At 40.9% G+C, this 19957-nt stretch overlaps 1 protein-coding gene across 1 annotated transcript in view; it reads right to left on the bottom strand.

The window, feature by feature from the left end:
• The window catches only part of LOC109486190 (RAB6A-GEF complex partner protein 1-like), a 54183-nt gene that overhangs the window by 29327 nt on the left and 4899 nt on the right, over positions 1-19957 (bottom strand). Inside the window, exons 3-21 of the mRNA XM_019789906.1 lie at positions 19563-19654; positions 18834-18938; positions 17537-17679; positions 16649-16782; positions 15308-15399; positions 14662-14750; positions 13520-13664; positions 13300-13348; positions 12691-12831; positions 12328-12531; positions 12001-12039; positions 10857-10967; positions 9802-9891; positions 8304-8469; positions 5079-5186; positions 4142-4281; positions 3351-3479; positions 3010-3106; positions 2259-2395 (exon numbers count right to left, since the gene is read on the bottom strand). Of these exons, the coding sequence (XP_019645465.1) occupies positions 2259-2395; positions 3010-3106; positions 3351-3479; positions 4142-4281; positions 5079-5186; positions 8304-8469; positions 9802-9891; positions 10857-10967; positions 12001-12039; positions 12328-12531; positions 12691-12831; positions 13300-13348; positions 13520-13664; positions 14662-14750; positions 15308-15399; positions 16649-16782; positions 17537-17679; positions 18834-18938; positions 19563-19654 (2211 nt within the window). The remainder of the gene's footprint in view (positions 1-2258; positions 2396-3009; positions 3107-3350; positions 3480-4141; positions 4282-5078; positions 5187-8303; positions 8470-9801; positions 9892-10856; positions 10968-12000; positions 12040-12327; positions 12532-12690; positions 12832-13299; positions 13349-13519; positions 13665-14661; positions 14751-15307; positions 15400-16648; positions 16783-17536; positions 17680-18833; positions 18939-19562; positions 19655-19957) is intronic.

The raw sequence follows: 19957 nt of genomic DNA, 5'->3' as shown, positions 1-19957 counted from the left end.
GACCTTGTGTACATGTGAAGCAATGGTGATCGTGGTCAGCTTGCTGAAGAAACAAACTTTGCAACAGAAAAAGCATGAAACCAAACAGATTGAAGGTAAGTGCGCGCCCCCCTCCCCACCTATAAGATCTGTTGACATTTGTTTTTATACTTCATAGCCAAAATATTGTTACAACGCCATTGGGGTTGATTTCAAAGTCAAATCATATATCTCTGGTGTATTGTATAGTAAAGTTTATTACAGTGCTTTATGATATAATTTTAAATTGTTACTCCAAGTAATAAAAATAGTATTTTTAGCATCCTCTTTTGACTTGTTGCCTTCAGTGCTCGCATGCAAACTAATACAGGTCTTTCCTGTTGTTTTTCAGGTGTCCAAAGGGTGCGACTTTGTCAATTCTATTTGCGAAAACTGCAGTTTTTGCTGAATATGCTTCTGATCAGAATGTGATACGATCTGTATTCTGAAATCATAATGGCTAATGTTAGTTATACATCGTATAATATTTTGAAAGTTACTGTTAAACTGTTTCCATTCCAAGAATGTTGATGGACTGATTTTATATTTTTAATTAGATACATTGTACAAAAATCAATGTGATAATAAACATCTCTATACTGTCCAAATGCTTTTCAAAATAACATTTAGTTGCTATACATTATTGTCTGTTTTACAGTATATTTAGGTAGCACTATATACATTGTATTTCTTTTCTTGTGGGCAGAATGGTTTTCTTGCTACAAGCACAGTTAGCTCATAGTTCAAGAAATCTTTTCTTGTGTACAGAATGGTTTTCTTGCCACAAGAACAGTTAGATGTTAGTTCAAGAAGTCTTTTCTTGTGGGGAGAATGTTTTTCTTACTACAAGAACAGTTAGATCTTAGTTCAAGAAATCTCTTCTTGTGGGGAGAATGGTTTTCTTACTACAAGAACAGTTAGATCTTAGTTCAAGAAATATTTCCTTGCGTGGAGAATGGTTTTCTTGCCACAAGAAGAGTTAGATAATAGTTCAAGAAACCTTTTCTTGTGGGGGAGAATGGTTTTCTTGCTACAAGAACAGTTAGCTCTTAGTTCAAGAAATCTTTTCTTGTGTACAGAATGGTTTTCTTGCCTACAAGAAGAGTTAGATAATAGTTCAAGAAACCTTTTCTTGTGGGGAGAATGGTTTTCTTGCTACAAGAACAGTTAGCTCTTAGTTCAAGAAATCTTTTCTTGTGTACAGAATGGTTTTCTTGCCATAAGATAGAGTTAGATCTTAGTTCCAGAAATCTCTTCTTGTGGGCAGGATGGTTTTCTTGCTACAAGAACACTTAGCTCTTAGTTCAAGAAATCTTTTCTTGTGGGGAGAATATTTTTCTTGCTACAAGAAGAGTTAGATCTTAGTTCAAGAAATATTTTCTTGTGTACAGAATGGTTTTCTAGAAAACTTAGAAATTCTTACTGCAAGAATAATATTCTAAGGGTGTTTAGTTCAAGATATATAAGAAAAGAAATCTTACCACAAGAAAAATATGCTAAAATGCAGTTTCTTGAAATTCTTGTCTCATGGACAAGATTTTTTTCTTGGGTGAAGAATAATTTTCTCAGTGGAAGAAAAGTTTTCTTCTCTGAAGAAAAACAAGATTGGCATTTTTGGTAGTGTACAAACTACACAATCAGCACCAAAAAGAGGACTGATCTATATAAAATACAACACGGGGTATTCCGTATCGCCCGAGGTACCAGCCCGACCGCGCGTCGGATCGCCCGACGGCCGAAGGCCGGAGGGAGATCCGATCCGCGGGAGGGCTGGGACCGAGGGTGATGCGGAATACACCGTGTTGTATCTTATTTATGTCATACCCACCCAAGAAAACGCACCTTTCAATGCGAAATGAGCGAAAATGTGGTGTCCCTAAACCCAAAAAATGCGACAACATCAATTCCAACGTCCGAATTTTGTATTCGAATTTCGAAATCGGTGCACGCGGTTAGGGCGAAAACGCGTTCGAATCGTTCTATGGAACATTTGGAAGCCCTGGGCCGTACGCGTTCAGAACCCCCGGGCCGTACCGCTAGTTATCACACGGGCCGGAACACGCGTATCGAACGTAATCGCGGCCCAGGTAGGACATAAATGTGAGTATATCATATTTACAAAATATGAGAGGACACTGCTGTACAAAAGCAGCAGGACAGGGGCACATAAAAGACGACATTGTGCAAATCTAATGTTTATAGTCATTAAACAGTTCCAGATTAAAAGTATTCCTACTTACAGTTCTGTCTACAACATTGAAAGGGAAGAGTCTGGTAGGCGGTGAGTCCAGAGCACTCGGCGACGCACAGTCCTGAAAGTCGTACTTCATGGTGTCGTTCGCTGCACCCAACACCACGGCGTCCTCGAACAGTACAGCTAACGAACAGACCATACATTAACATATCAGTATCTCATTTGCATATAACTCATTTGCATAAATGGGAATCTAACATGGTTCAATAACACATATACCTATATGGATGTTTTTCAATGACACTTAATTGTGGGGTCGTGTGGCGCAGTCGGTAGTGCATTCAGCTCACACCCAAAAGGTCGCGGGTTCGAATTCTGCCTCCGTCACCAATCTTGTGCCCTTGGGAAAGGCACTTTACATGACTTTCCTCACTTCACTTAGGTGGAAATGAGTACCTAGCTTTGGTTAGGGACGTCCCTCGGATAAGACGTTTTTGGGAACAGCCAAACCCCACGCACATTAAAAAGAACCCACTACACTTATCGAAAAGAGTAGGGGACCTTCCCGGTGTGAGTGATTCATACCTTACAGACAAACAAACAAACAAATGTTTTAGATTTTTTTTAGCATTAATATCCAGGTATTTTCATTAAATGCTAATATCCATTCCTAGGATAAGCAATTAATAAACCTTTATAATGCTGCGCAACCTTCAGACAATATATGACTAATAATACATAAAATTTTTAAAAACCAAAACAGCATGAAGGGGGTTCAGACCTAACGTGTGACTTACCCAGTGGATAAATGCTGAGTTGGAAGGGCAGCATGATTCTCTTGGACAGGAAACTGTGTCTCTTCTCATCATTCCTTGGAAACAGTGGCAACCACACCTAGAAAAAACAACATCATGCAAATTAGATGCAGTGTGTTTAGGGATCCAAGTTCCTTTATGTATGTTGCATTGCCAGTTCCATTATGATTATGTCATAGTCATACCAAATATCATCACAATCCATAAAGGCGTTCTGAAGTTATGCTGACTACAAATGTGCGAAAACACACACACACACACAGACGCGCCAAAAACAATACCTCCATTTTTCATGGAGGTAACAAAAAGTGTGAAAGTCGTACCTTCATACCAGACGCCCCACAGCCCAGCCACAGAGCCTCGCTCAGATGTACCTTGTCAGGACTGGAGCGGCTGGAGGACCACATGTTCTCTACACATGACGCCAGGACAACAGGCGCACAGAACGGCAGCTAGAGGCACCGGACAGAATTAACACATAATGTAAAAACTGTACTTGACGCTATCCTGCATGCAATAGTATTATATGTTGCTCAGGTACAGGTACACCAGATGTTCATGTCCAGACCTCACTCACCATCCAGGATTTGATTATACTGCTGCTGTTGTCCCTGCCACAGGGGTCGGCAGCAGTCGGTTAGTATTACTGGTCTTCACACTGTCCAGGCAGCCCTGTCCAGTGGGTCAACACCGGCAAGGCCGCGCTCTCTAATGTCTCTCTTTACACACTCCATTAAAAATAATTCACATGCAAAGATAGTAGGTACAAAAAAGACTGGGTGCCTTATAAGTATACCTGTGCCTGTACATTTTATATCATCAACCCCATTTCCTTTGTCTGATCTTTTGACCAGCTCTTATTTTGACAGTCTTTGCCCAGCCGTGCTGTCAAATCTAGTCTGTTGAGAGGATGTCCTACAGCATCTGTATGGACAAGCAGACACACAAACCCACAGCTCAGCCACCCAAAACAATACTTCTGTACCTGTCAGTAACATTTGCAGTAGACCTAGCAAGTGAGGTAATCCTGCAACATCTACTACAAATACGAATATTGTTTGTATTCTCTCTGCCTAAAACGTCTTTTTGTCAAAGTTTTTTTTTCTAAACCCACCATTTTTTCTCTTTTCCTGATGTCTCCATTCTCCTTGCCTGAGGTCATTGACCTGTCCCTCTGGAGCATCAGCAGTCTCCCCGCCACATTCACGATCAAGCTTTCCGCCTCCCGCCGGGACGATGTCTGTTTAGAGGAGGCTAAAATAAACAAACAAACAAGAAGGTAAACATTTGGGTGGGTCAAAGTATTTTTTCTTCTTCTTACTCACTTCCGCTTATTTTTAGGAGACTGAAATTTTACATAGCAAAAGGATGCATGTTTTAAAAGAAGACTATTACATATCACAAAAGTACAGCAACCTTTGGCCACACCAAGTAAATTTTATGGATGACGTCCGTGCGCGCATTGATTTTGGCCTGTTTCTAGAAAAAAAAACACGAAATTCCGCTTCCTGTAGCTATGACCAAAGAGTCACGACAGTGCCGCAAATCGTTAGATTGACGTGAACCCTGTAACGCGAAATGGGTAAAGAGCACATGCTTTGTTTCTGCAGGCCTGCAAAAATGTGATGAAAGAAACAGGGCAGGACAACAACTGCTATTCCACCTGATTTACTGCTGTTTTGATTGTGAATAAAAGACTTCTTGCTTGTTACACTGTGTCACCTCATTCAATTTGTGTCCTAACATTTCTCGTCTCTTAGTATATTTCTAATCTAGACATCTTGTTTTTAAGGGCCCTTCTTGTTTTTTTTGCCCTCTCGCATTAGATTTAGGGTCTCCAAAGGACGTCATCCATAAAATTTACTTGGTGTGGCCTTACAAACAAAAGTGGATACTAGTGAACTTACATAGTTTTTATTACATGTACATGGATACAATTTACGTGTTTTACGTTCTTTGACACACACGGTAAGATTTATCTCCTAATAAAATGCACATAAACTTTATATTTACCAAGTGACAATAATCAGTGATAAAGATTGACCTCTGACCTGTTTCAGTTCGGAGGGAGGTGAGAGTGACTGAGATGACGGTCACAGCGTGGGGGATGTAGCTAGCCAATGAGATCTCCTGTAACAATGTGAGGCTGGCACTCGGATCTGGAACACAAAAGCAGAACTTACAGTCCCAGTAAGGTGTCATCTGATTGGTCAGACTTCCCCAAAGATACAGCTTGGTCCTGGGGTTGGCGAATGTAGTTACGCTACAGACATGTAAATTTGCATACTTGGGACAGTTCAAATGACAATGACATGACACCTTGTTCTCATTCGAAAGTCAGAGGGAACGGTTATGTAAATGAGGTCAGGTGCAAACATGTGAACACCACTCTTACCCATGACACCGAAGCCAATGCTAAGGCCTGAAAGAGAGGAGTGCGGAAGGTCATGTGAGGTGAAGGTGAACAGTGTGCTATGACAGGGAAGCTAGTCTATTCAAAACACCCCTCATGCAAAGTGGGGCATTCCATGCCAATTTTCCAAGATTTGAGTTTTTCGCTAGATATGCATGTACATGTATGCATTAGGAGAGCAACATTATGTTTAAGGAAAATTATTATGATCCCACTAGTCTCAAAGTCAAAAATTTGAACAGGAACTTTAAAGATTTGAAGATATACTGATCTAGATATTTTTTCATCAGATGATCGATCTGAAATTTGTGTAATTGGCACAAATAGAGAAGATTCTAGAAAACCTAACTAACACTAAAGTGTGTCACATGATATGCATGGACGTCAAATTGAACAGAAACTTTTTCTGTCTCCATCACAGATTTGTAAACTGGAAACTTCATGGCAATTTTCTAGTTCTACTTCAACTTTGGCCTCACCTTTAGCCCCTAACCTGTGACCTTTGACATGTAATTTAATCATCTGTTTCTCCTATTTTGACCAATGAACGCACTTCGCTAACTACATGTACAAAAATCTACACCATGTAATTTGACATGTAATTTAATAATGTCTTTCTCCTATTTTGACCAATCAATGCACTTCACTAACTACAAAAATCTACACCATGACCTTCTATTTCACCTTTGACCTTCTATTTCACCTTTCACCTGTGATCTTTGACATGCAATCAATTCACCTTTGACCCATATAGTGATATACAAACCATGCAACACTGTCACCACTACAATCTGGGGTTCTAGAAACTTCACCTTTGGCCTCCCCTTTCACCTGTGACCTTTGCCATGTGACCTTTACCCTGTGACCTTTGCCCTACTATAATAAGCCACCTAAGGCTCTGAGACCCAGTATTAGTGTAGTATTACCAGACAGACTGGAACGCTGGGACCTACCGCTGGTGTCCACAACACTGGGGCCGCCACATGTGGGGGCTACATGTTAGGGAACACAGGATTCAGTTTCCACACTGGGGCTAACAGAACACGTCGGCAGAACGTACTGCGCCTGCGCAGAACCTGGATTTTCGCGTTTTTCGTTGGATTTTTGGTCAACATTGCATCAGAATTTTCACTGTTGGAGAGGATATCTTTTCTGACATAACATTTGGAAACTACTGTCGAAATGCTAACCTTATATGAGCAAATACGACCTTATATGAGACATTCTACCGAAGTGCTATGTACAATACATTGCGGGTTTCGCGCAGGTGCAGTACGTTCTGCTGACGTGCTGGCTAACAGTCACACACAGTGTACAAAATACTTTTTTGAACCAGGTTGCCCAGTGGGCAGCCTACGGCAAAAATCATGTTGCCCATCAGAATTTCAGGCTGCCCCACCTATAAGTTACTACTTTCCTCAATAAGTAATGTTATATACATAAGCCTTTGACAATATTTCTAACAGCCTTTAGTTAACTGATACTAGTAAATTAAGCTAAGCCATTAATACCTAAAATTAAAAAGCATCTGCCGGATACAATAGTGCAAGCCAAGTGGGCATGATTTAGGGGAGGGGGCATTCTTTAAATTCAGGTAGCACACTGGGCTACATAGGTTAAAAAATAGGTTGCCCCAAGTAAAATTTGGTTGCCCGGGGCAACTGGGCAACCAGGTATTTTGCACGCTGAATACAGGCTTTTCACATGACCTCATTTGCACCATGTTGGATTGCATTGTATGTCCACAACATTAAGGTCATGTGACAACAACACTGACACTGAAATTCCATCAAAGCACAAAATTGCTTGAACTAACATTTAAAGTCAATCTCATTAATAAGATCACTATAAGAAAAGGAAAAGATGGTGTTATCAAGGCCTTCTCAAGAATATCTTGTACACCTGAAGAGTGCAGACCTCAATGATGATGATGCATTTGAGTAGTTTTACATGCTCAGTTTTGTTAATGAAGTCTTAGCAGAATTTTTAGGCTTGAAATTAATACAAATGCTCAAGTTCCAATATTATAGTAACCAGTGGTGCATACCGGTTCACTGGACTTGGATCCGGACTTGTAAGAATGTTTAGGTTCAAGTCCAAAAAAACCTAAAAGTCAAGAACCGAGTCCCGACTTATTACCATAAAAGACCATTTCACATACCCCTTTTCTTTCCAAACCACCTAAAATCTTCCGTAGATTGCAAAATCTTTGCTGCAAAATCAAGAAAACATTGCCATCGGGCATCGTCAAGTACCGGCCTCCATGTTATGTGGCCATTTAAGTTTCACCAAGACAACATTGCAAGGTTGCCAGCATGCAATTTTGTATATGCCATGGGTTTAGGTCCGGACTTACAAGTCCGGACCTGAACCTAAACCTCTGGACTTGAATCCGGACCTGAACCTAAATGTGGGTTTAGGTATGCACCACTAATACTAGTAATAGTAACAATAGTCCCAGAAAACTGTAAAGCAATTCAGGGTTGGACAAGTAAAAGTACTATTCGGGCAAGTGAATATCCCCCTGAACATGCCCGATTGGGCAAGTAAATTTTTTTTATGCAAAGTAAAGCGCTACAGTGTTTGGAGCAAGTCAAACCACCTTATTTTGATCAATAAAGCATCCAACATTATGACTCCAAAATAAGATAATTTTCTTGGTGGTAGTAAAAAATGCATAAACATTTTGGGCAAGTGAAGAGTTGGTCCGGGCAAGTGGAAATGATGTTGTATAGGAAAAGTAGATTTTCGAAAACTTGTCCAACCCTGCAATTCTGTCAAGTTCAGTTCATTCATTCCATGAAACATATTCAAATCTAATTACAAACACATGGCATTTTGTCTGATGTCTGGCTGTCCTTACTTGGGTTGGCGTCCCTTCGTTCGATGGAGTACAGAGCAATGTGGCAGTCTGCACAGAAGACAACCAGCATGTCCCTGAACAGGTTTAGTAGCAGGATCTGGGAGGGAACCTTGCAGCTGTACGCAAAGGCGTTATCCAGGTTACTCGCTCTCGGGTACATCCTCAACTGTGGGGAACACACAACAAGATCACTTTTCAATCATGTCTTAAAAATTCATCTGTGTTGGTAGAAGTCATTATGAAATAAGTTAGCAATTTCTAACACAAGAAATTGGGCTCACCCAAATTTTCGATTGTACAACTCCAGTCTTTGTCAAGGAATGAGCAATCCACCGCTTCCGTGACGTCACGTCACGCAGATAACACACGTGATGTCACAGAAGTGGTGGATTGCTTGAAAAAGTCTGGAGTTGTACAGTCCAAAATCAGGGTAAGCCCAATTTTGGGTAAGCCCAATTTCTTGTGTCGGAAATTGCAGTTCAAACTTTTTATAAGATCCACTTTCCACAATCTCTATTACCTTTCATATGCAGGGCATGTTGTCACAAATCTTATTTGCATGTAAGTTAAAGACTTTCTGTAGATTTAAAAAAAATATGACCTTATTGGCTCTGCTCCTACAGTATTGCCAAAAAAGAGAGACTTTCTCAATTTCAGTAGGTTCAAATATAGTGTAAATTCACAAATTTTCTAGACCAGGGATTTAACTTTATGGGGCTTTAAGTTCATACTTTAAAGACTACTGCACTACAAAAAAACTGTCACAAAAGAAGGGAAAATAAGACCACTGCAGTGATTTGAGTTAATAGTTGCAAGGATACTGTAGCACAGAAAAATACTGTCACAAAAGAAAGGAAATTAAGACCACTGCAGTGCTTTAGTTCATAGTTGCAAGGATACTGTAGCATGTAGCACAGAAAAAATACTGTCACATAAGAATGGATAATGTGAAGTTTATTGCAAATTCTTGCCGGAGGGCTAATTGCAGGAACAGAAGAAACATGGTATAAAAACAGACAATTAGTACACATAGAACTACTGATAACTACTAAGAAACTACTGATAAAAACTACTACTGGGTTTGACTTCTTTTTTGAAGACAGAGGAAGACAAAGGATCCCACTTTTTCTGTAATTTGTGGGTTTTCAGATGTTAAGAGGAGAGTAGCTTTCTTTTCATTTATATATGTGTGAAAATTTGGGTAGAATTTGGAGGCTACGTCAAGGAGTTCATTTCGTTCATTGCTATAGAGGGTACAATTTGATATAAAATGCGTTTCGTCTTCCACCGTATTCAATGTACAATGTTTGCAAATTCGTTCATACACTTAAAGCTTCTTGTACCGCCCTCTCTCAATTTTGAGAGGGTGGGCACTAATTCGTAATTTACTTATTGCAGAGCGATTGTTAAAATCAGTTAAGTCCAGGTATTTTTCCATAGAATATGTTGTTTTAACACTATGATTATTTCAAGCTCTGAAGTGGTGAGAGTTTCTGACCTCGTCTCTGTTCTCGTTGAGATTGTAGCAGGCACAGATGATGAAGTCTCTCCACCAGGTCAGCCCGCCTGTCACCACCATGTCTTTCTCCTAAACACACAGAAACGTTCAGCAGGTCAAAAGTGCCCCCTAGCAACTCTTGGAAGAACTGCAGCATTTACAAATGCAGATCATGATATTCTACCTCACATAAGAGTCTCCTTGAAAGATTATAAGAAGCTATACAAGGGGGTACAGTCAAACCTGCCAAGGTGACCACCTCTTTAAGCAGGCCACTTGGCCATATTGACCACTTTTTCTTGGTCCCAAAAGTTTCCCCATTGACTGAAGCATTAAGCAATCTGTCCAAGGTGACCACCTGGCCAACACGACCGCGACCACACTGAGGTGGGTCCGTTCAAGGCCCGATACCTGCCCATGGTGACCACATCATTTTCGATCATGTTGATTATTGCTGATAACTAATAAGAAATCCTGGAGAAACCAGCCAGTTTGCCTCGACTGCTGGACAATGTATTTTGTTTGACGTAAATTGTTCCATGTGCCACCCTCCCCACATGCACTCACCACAGAACTGAAGATGCTTACAGCATTTGACATTAAAACGTCTCGACTTGGAAACCATTTATGTCTCAGTCATGTTGTGAGGCGACCCTCTTCAAGGAGACCACCTGTCCAAGGTGACCACTTTTCTTCAGTCCCCTGGGCAGGTTGACTGTATATTATTAAGATCTGTATCTGTATCGGTATAGCTGGTCGGTGTAACTGCCCTTTGGTGTAACACACCAGCTAACGCACTAATGATAATGTAACACACTTAAGTCTAATGATAATGCCCCTACTGCACTTGGTGACAGCGAGTTCTAGGAAAGAATGAATTCTTGAACACCTCAATCCTTGGTTGATAACTCTGGTACTTGAAGGCATGACTATTTCTTGTTCTCTTCTGGGCTGGTACTTAGTAGTTGGGACGTCCACCAGTTTATTAGTCATTTTGTACATTATACATAGTCTGGACATTTTCCTTCTGTTTTCTAAAAGATGAAGATGCCCACCTGTGTTTCGTTACCGAAGAGTTTCCACTTGCGAGTGAACATGGCGTAATGCGCCAGGCCACACCTCCCCGCCACAGCGATACAGAACCCCGTCCTGTCTATGGCTGCGTACTGGAACAAAAGTTTAAGAAACTTATATCATCACAACCAAAAAGGCAGAATCAATCTACAAACGATTACAGAAAGTTAATGACACACACCAACACATAACATGCCTAGCCTCAGCCAAACCAACATTTCTGTACCGTTGCACCAAATCATATAACACAATCCCACAGCACATCAGACTATCCAGGGATGGCTAAAAACTGTAGTGGTACTAGTGGACACCTCCAAAAATCCTTTGTAAATATTAGATTTAGAATTTCTTTGGAAGACCTCTGACCTCTCAGCACAACTTGTCTTGTTGTATGTACATGTATGTAGTACGTAGCCTTACCTTGTTGTAGTTAAGTCGTAGTTAACTGTATATAAATGAATGTGTAGTTTGGATGTAATGTTTGTATGTATAACGACTCCAGGAAGACTAGTTTGTATAGGTTATCTCAGTCTGTAAAAACTAATGGAGATCTATCGAATAAAGGAACAACAAATCAAAGATTTCACAATTTCCACAAAACTGATTCCATTGGCAGTGGTAGTGTAACAGTGGGGGGGTTTATAGGCGTTACCAACTGATCCAGCCGATGGGTCTAGACCTTTTAGTCGAATGGTTAGAGTGTCGGGGTTGTGAGCTGGTGCCCGGGTTTGGCGTGGGTTCGATCCCCGACCCGGGACCAGGAGTGTCTTTCTGTTTCTACTATCCCTAATTCTTATAGTAGAAATCCTTTTTTTTTTCAGCGTTCTGCAATATTGCAGAATGTCAAAATTTTGTTCTGCAATTCAGAAATACTTTCTGGATGCAAACCCATGGCATATACACAAAATTGTACATTGGCAAACAAAACACCATTGAATCCTAGCCTGATTTTTTCAATCTGCAAAATTGCAGGGTTCTTATTTTTTCTTCTACAATATTAAAAATGTCTCTGCAAAATGCAGACTGCAGATGGGTATTTCTGATTGGACTGGAGGCATAATTTGCAATGATTGTGAGAAAACGCATTAGGTAATGTAAAATAAAAATACTAAATGCAGTCCTTACCCTTATTGGCCAGTTGCTACCTAAATAGGTAATGGGAATCTGTAAAAAAAGACAAAAGATGTTACTGGCAAACTTAGGGACAAACTGACTTAGAGGTACAATAACACTTTCTGAAAATCCGTTTAATCATATTTTTGCTTTCATTTTGAATTGGCAGAATGAAATCACTGTGAACATTTGGTGTAATTAAAAATTCCCCTAAATTATTGTACAAGAGCGATACAATGTAAATCTAAGGATACATGTTACAGTAGCAAACCCAAGTTCTTGGTTTACTTTTGCTGCAGTTCTTGCAACAGTTGTTGATAGGGGGCACCCCCCACTGACCTGTATGACCAGCCACTGTTTGTTCCCCACCAGGATGTTGCTCTGTCTGGCAGGTTTCTGCGGAGAGGAAGCGTTGGAGCCGGCGATGGACTCCCGCAGCGGCCGGTTCATGTTGGCGTCCTTCCACTGCTGCTTCATGACCAGGTCACCCGTGTTGATGAACAGCTTGTCCTCGCCTTGCAGGAACAGGTGCTCGTGATTCGTCTGTACCAGAGTAAAAACAAGGCAATTGTTATGTATATGCACAGCCGCCCTCTATCAGAACATGTGCAAACTGCAGTACTTAAAGTTAACTTTTCCTTCAACAGGTGAAATTCACACTAAAGGAGATCGTAAACAAACAACAATAAACAACAATCTTACCGCACAGGGGTTGACTGTGAGGGTCGACTTGACAAACTGGAGTTGGAGCAGCTCTGACGTTGCCGTTGGCAGCTCCATCACCTCCGAACGGTCTAACGTTTCACACGCCATCCACAGCTGGTACCCTTCCATACTCCAGCACTGCAGGGAAACATTGGTGAGAGACCCTCAATGGGAAACATTGGTGAGATGCCCTCCATTGGAAACATTGGTGAGAGACCCTCCATTAGAAATATTGGTGAGACCTTCTAATGGAAACATTGGTGTGAGATCCTACATTGGGAACATTGGTGAGAGCCCCTCCATTGGAAACATTGGTGAGAGACCCTTCATTGGAAACATATTGGTGAGATGCCCTCCATTGGAAACATTGGTGAGAGACCCTCCATTGGAAATATTGGTGAGAGACCCTCTGTGGTAAGGACTGGGACTAAGATACCCTCTATTGACACATGCAAAATAGCTGAACCAGGTTCAAGTTGAAAACTGGCTATATATAGCTGAAAAAGATGTGTACACAGTTCACATTGCAGTACACAGTAACTGTTGATACCCCTAAATCCTGACCCAAACACTAACCCTTGTAGAGGAAAATTAATGTTTACTTACCATTGACTTTATTCTGAAGAGATGTAATCTGAGGGATTCTTGATACAAGCTGTAGAGAAATCACACACCACAGTTAGTCAAGCATAATCTACGTATATCTACTCTATGCATTCCTTATTGGTGCACTCAATGAAAACTTGAGCAGCTCTACAGTGTCACCTAGCAACTCTTGAAAGAACTGCAACATCAATACAAGAACAGAAACGTTAGTTTGACTTACCCCTGGTCCGCCCCTAACGTACACATCAACAGAGCGCCGTACACGCTCCACACCGCCATCCCGCCGCGGTCCCACGCCATCGCCAGCACGCAGCCGTCAGGTGACCATCTTAGTCTGGACACGGGACCGCACGCCATGCACGCATCTACGGTTGGAAAACATCAAGACTCAATCATTATTATCCCGATGTGAAAAAGACTTTGTTCATGACCTATGTAGGTCATGAACAAAGTCTTTTTATACTGCTCTCAGTTGTTTGGAGTCCAGTTATAGAACTCTGTTCATAAGAGTGAACTAGCTAAGTGTCATGTTGCATACATGTACAATAATTGCTTTCGTATTCTCCTTAAGTTGCCCAGAGTTTGTAGTACTAGTTCAATATTTGTACACCTCTCGACCGATACAATCGATGCTAGACACCGGAAATTGTGTTATAACTTCATTAATAAACTTTACGCCACCAACAATAGTATAATATGCTATCTATTGAGGTCTGATTGTCAGTTCAGAAATACATATTTTAAAAATGTGTATAAATTGTTGTATGTTTAGTGTTTCTGTGGTTTTATGTTTGTACTATGGGGATAACCTGAAATAAAGTCATTCATTCATTATTAGTGCTGCGTACCAGTTCGCTGGAACTAGTTCCGGCTTTATAAAAATATTTAAACCGGACGTTAAACCGAATAGAAAGAGAGAAATCTAGGTTCAAGTCCAAAAAACCTGAACGTCTGGAACTAGTTCCGGACTTCCAAAAAGAAAATCATGTCACATTTCTCTTTTTGTTCTAAACCCCCTGAAATCTTCAATTTAAAATTTGCGCTGAAAAATGAAGAAAACATTGCCATTGGGCATCGACAAGTGTCGGCCTCCGTAAATTATGTGGCCACAGTTTAGCCCAGACGTGCCAGGCAAAGAATATATGTTGCTTCTAAACCCTGGTAGTGCAGTGCTCACTACAGAATTATGCGGTAATTTCCATAGGTAAACGTTCACTGTCCGTCTTTCCGTATACTTACAAGTTCGGACTGTAGATATAACTGACAAACCTAAATTCGAATACCGGCCTTTAAGTTGTACAATGTATTTCATGATTTACATACTTTTACTACGCCTGTTTACATGTTTGTTTGTTTGTTTACCTGGGTAATCTTTGGTTGAGAGTTCGAGTCTGTGTGACACCTGTAGAGCACCTGTCATGTCATCCACTGTGTAGACAACACCCAGTCCACTGGAACACAACAAAACTACTGTTAGACACTGTGTGTAAGGTCATTTCTGTACAGATACAGATATTCCTGAACATTGTTTTTTCAAAAACAGGTACAGGAGTTTTAGTCTCATCTATTGATGAAACCAAGATCATATTAAGTATTCTTTGGGCATGTTTAATTCAACATTGTTCCTTTACATATAGAGTCATAGCATAAAATGGTAACTGTTAGCAAGCCAAATTGATACCTAGAAACATTTGCAAAGCAAATGCATAATGTGTACCTTTGCATATGGTCTGCTCTGTTAATTCTTACTCACACACATTCATATATATGGTGACAGGAGTCTAAATCCCTCCTGTTACAAAATTGCAACATGATGTAACCCAAAGCTAGATACCATGGTGACAGATGTTTGGTTCAGGTCATTGACCTTATTAGTTTGGAGAAGAAGAGGAGGAAACAGAGCAAAAACAATACGTTTTCCTTCGGTAAACAAACGCATTTCTCCTTGACAGTACAGCAATATATTCTAAAACTCAGCCATCATAATATTGATAATGGTAGAACTTACTCTGTGCAGCCAAATGCTATAAGTCTGTATCTGTTGTTGACAGCTACACAGGTGACATTCTCTAGACCCTGGGCCCATACACCCTGAAGGCTCTGTAACAGTACAAGACATCATAGTTACATAATATATACTAGAGGGGATTCATTCCTCAACAGGGTTGGACAAGTTTTCAAAAATCCACTAGTCATTTCTACTTACCCAAACCAACTTTTCACTTGCCCAAGGCAAAATATCAATCGAATGACATATTTCTATACATTTTTACCGCATGGAAAATTTTTCAGTAAAAAAAGCCCTTGATATTATTGTTCTATGCTTGAGCAGTATTTACCAAAATAAAGAGGTTTGAGACTTGCAAATGATTCTCTGACAAAAAGTCATACATGTACTTTTGACTGACATCAATAAGAAGGGAAGACATTATCATGGAAAAATGGTGAGTGATTTTGCTCCAAACACTGGGGCATAATGCCACATCCAGAAAACTTATATATCACCTATATTATATATAGGTGATATTCACTTGGCTTGCTTTTACTTGCTCTGGGCAAGTGGGCAATGGGACTTGTCCAACCCTGCTCAAGCTAACTGACATCTAGCACATGGCAGTCGTCCCTCAGTAAGACATCTGGAGCTGCATAGTTCCCAGCAAAAACTTTTCACTCAGCCTGTCACACTACAACACAGTATAAGTTTAACACATCATAGTTTGACAAGAAAGCCGACAATGCCGACATAAGGAAAGCTAACATCACTGCACAGCTCCCTCTGGCATTACATAGAGAAACTGCAGCATTAAAAGTTAACAGAAACAGTAAAAACATGCCAAAAACAATTTACCATTTCCGTCTCACTGTTTAGAAGTGTTATCTCAATTGGTATAGAAAGAAATTATAATGAGAATATGCTGTTTTGAAGAGGGAGTAAAATGTAACAGCGGCATCTATAACCATATATGGAGGGTAGCTGTTTTAAACACTTTTTACCCCTCAAGTTTAGCCTATATTTTCCATACACTATTGTTAAAAATGGATCCCCCTATAGGAGGTAATGCAACAAGTATACACATATATGTACTGTGTCTTCAAAAAGATATGTAACAGTTAATGACCTACATGTACCCCGAGGTGTATATGGTGCGATAAAGCCTTGTCAGTTGCTATAACAACCGAGTAAAATCACCGAGTGAGCGTAGCGACAAAGGCATACTTATAAAATAATGAAGACCTGGGATGATTTTGCTCAATATGACATTACGGTATCAAAATCAATATAAAAATGGGACCTCTGATTGGTCAATGCCACCTGGCTATATGATAAAGGTTGACAGCTGTCACTCACATTGTGTTCGACTTTCCCCGCCAGCGTGTTGACGAGCCCCGCCCTCCCGTCGGGCAGTACGACAGCGAAGCCTCCCATGAGCCCGCTGTACTCGATATGTGTGAAGGTGATGCCTGGAGTGTCCAGGGTGGACGCTGCATGGGGAGGGAAAGGGTGTGCAATAATATAAAAATCTGTTAGGTGGCGCTGTTGTACTGCAGTACGACAGCGAATCCTCCCATGAGCCCGCTGTACTCGATACATGTATGTGTGAAGGTGATGCCTGGAGTGTCCAGGGTGGACGCTGCATGGCGGGAGGGAAAGGGTTGTGCAATAATATCAAACTATGCTAGGTGGCGCTGCTGCAACATGGCCTCATGTCATAGTCCGAATCATAATGTAGTCAGGTTATGATGTGAAATTGCATGAGTTCAGAATTTCTACTAATAAATTTTCAGACAAACAAAAAGAATCATCTTTAAACAATCCTCACTGATGACTAGTTCTGTGTACCTAAACCCATATTTAGGCTCAGGTCCGGATTCAAGTCCAGAGGTTTAGGTTCAGGTCTGGACTTGTAAGTCCAGACCTAAACCCATGGCATAATTTATACAAAATCACATGTTGGCAACCTTGCAATGTTGGTCAAACTTTGGCCACAAAACATGGAGGCCGACACTTGACAATGCCCGATGGCAATGTTTTCTTCATTTTGCAGCACAGATTTTGCAAACTATGGAAGGTTTTGCACTTGGAAGGTTATAATTTGGAAATTAAAGGGGCATATGACATTTTTTCTTTGGTAACGTCCGGAATCGGTTCTTGACTTCTAGATTTTTCTGGACTTGAACCTAAACATTTTTACAAGTCTGGAACCGGTCCAGCGAACCGGTACACAGCACTACTGACCTCTGGAATGTTGAAGGTCGACGGAGAAGGGAATGGCCGCGATGTTGATCCCGTTCTTCCCGTTCACCACGCCGTCCCACCGTAACCGCTGCAGCATCCCGTTACCCGTGGCAACCAGCAGCTCGTCTCGTACGCAGACCAGGCTGCGAGAGGAATGAATCATGGGTAAAAAAAATGTCAAGCATTTATCTATCAATTTTGAATACAGTGGTTCTTGGAAAAGGCCACATAAACCATGGGCTATAGGCCAAGGAGTTATTGTTGAATGAAAGCGAAGTCACCGCGCGCGCCGCGGTACGTACGTTCTCCACTCGCTTCCGGGAGTAGTTCTCCCGTCACCCTTTGCGCGATCCAGTATTTCCCGTCATCCTTAGCGCTAACTTTCGTCTTAGTTTAAAATTTATCTCGTCCCTCGCTTGCGGCTTCGCCGCAAGCTCGGGACTCAACAAGCGGCTTCGCCGCTCTTCGGGTGCCTTCGGCACCCGCTCGTATGACGCTCGCTTCGCCGCTCTTCGGGTGCCTCCGGCACCCGCTCGTATGACCGCTGCAGCATTAAATGTCTCTAATATATTTTGTGAAACTTGTATATGGAATGTAAATGTAATTTTGATATTTAAGATGCAAATGTGAGCAAAAGTTGAATCTCGTTATGCTAAATGTGTTTAATATGTTGACTGTGCAGTCGTTAATGTTTTTAAAAGAAATGATGTACATCTCTGAACGCAATTCAGCTTCTGCTGCAAAGTTCGTGATTTTAACAATAAACCATTTTTGATTGATTGATTGATTGATTGATGACGCTCGGCATTTCACTTCCGCGGAAATTGGCGCTGGCAACTTCAAATCGGCGCTGGCAACTCAACTAAAACTCCTTAGCCTACCGCCTATGCATAAACATGTACTAACTGTTATAGTGCTGCGTACCTAAATTCACATTCAGGAGGTTTGACTGTATGTTTGCTGGGCACGTCTCGGCAAAACTGTGGCCACATATTTTTCAAAGGCCGACACTTGACGGTGCCCAATGGCAATGTTTTCTTCATTTTACAGTGCAATTTCAATTGAAGACTTCAGGTGGTTTAGAACAAAACGGGGAAAATGTGACATGAATTTTTTTTGTACATGACGATTGTAGTTTAAGTCTGGCCAGGTTTTTTTTTTACTTAAATCTTAAACATTTTTTGAAAGTTCCAGAACCACATGTACAGTAGTTCCTGCGAACTGGTACACAGCACTACTACTGCATGTCAAAAATTAGGTCACAGTTTACTATAATTGACAGAGTTAAGTGCCTTACCATTCTATCTTGCCGATGATTTGTACGGAGGTGACAAAAGTCATCCTGATGGAGGGGACCCCTTCTCCATACTCCATACTGGTGGACGAACGCATACTGGGGAACCTGGGGGTGAGGGTAGTCATCTCCGTTAATAATATAGTAGATATCTGGTATGTTATGTTTTACACCTTAAGTTTACCCATACAACTTTGCAACCCTTCCAGTCCTATAGACAAAATAGCAGAATGCACACACACTCACACCCATGCATACGCATACACAACACACACACAGACACTCACTCACTCACTCACACACACACACACACACACACACATACACACACACACACACACACACACACTCTCTCTCTCTCTCTCTCTCTCTCTCACACATACACAAATACACACACACACTCTCTTACACACATAACGCAATGCAAAGGCACACACATACGCAATGCAAAGACACACACATACATATACACAAATACACACATATTAGACAAGCCAAAAAACATACAATGTAGAATACATTACTGCCTATTCATGTATCATAAAGTAAAAAAAAAAAAGTTTAGAAAGGTGATCCAATTATATTATCACAAGTATTTCAATCAAATCAGCATTTGAAGACACTAAAGAAATTGCCATGAGATTATTAAACTGATCTCACTATTTCAACTATTAAATTAACAGTTGTAGCACATCCACTAACATAAACCAAGCAGATGCATGGTTGTCGTACCTGCCTCCCCGGGTCTGGTTATAACAGTTGGCCCCATGTCCAGCCACCACTTCTCTCTCCAGGTGATAGAACAGGATATAACCTTGACTCGTCTGAAAATACAAGTAGGAAGGTCAGATTCAACACTGTTAGGCTCTAGGAAAAAAACTGTTGTTTCCTATTTCAGTCCTGAAAAAAACGACTCATCAAAAAGCAACATAATTCATAATCAGTAGATTAGTCATTTTCATTCTACGTAAAGCACAGGCAGTTACCTTTCTGCAACGTAAAACGTAATTCATAAAGTACTCCATGATCTAACATAATTCATGAGCATCTAATGAGAATTTAATTGGCTGTGAAACTTTTGTGTACTTTGTAATCATTACCCCCCCCCCCCCCCATGCAGGCCCTCA

This window comes from Branchiostoma belcheri, unplaced genomic scaffold (assembly GCF_001625305.1).
Source record: "Branchiostoma belcheri isolate BF01 breed outbred unplaced genomic scaffold, Haploidv18h27 scaffold8, whole genome shotgun sequence".
Taxonomy (NCBI): domain Eukaryota; kingdom Metazoa; phylum Chordata; class Leptocardii; order Amphioxiformes; family Branchiostomatidae; genus Branchiostoma; species Branchiostoma belcheri.
This window is presented reverse-complemented; position numbering and strand designations above follow the sequence as displayed.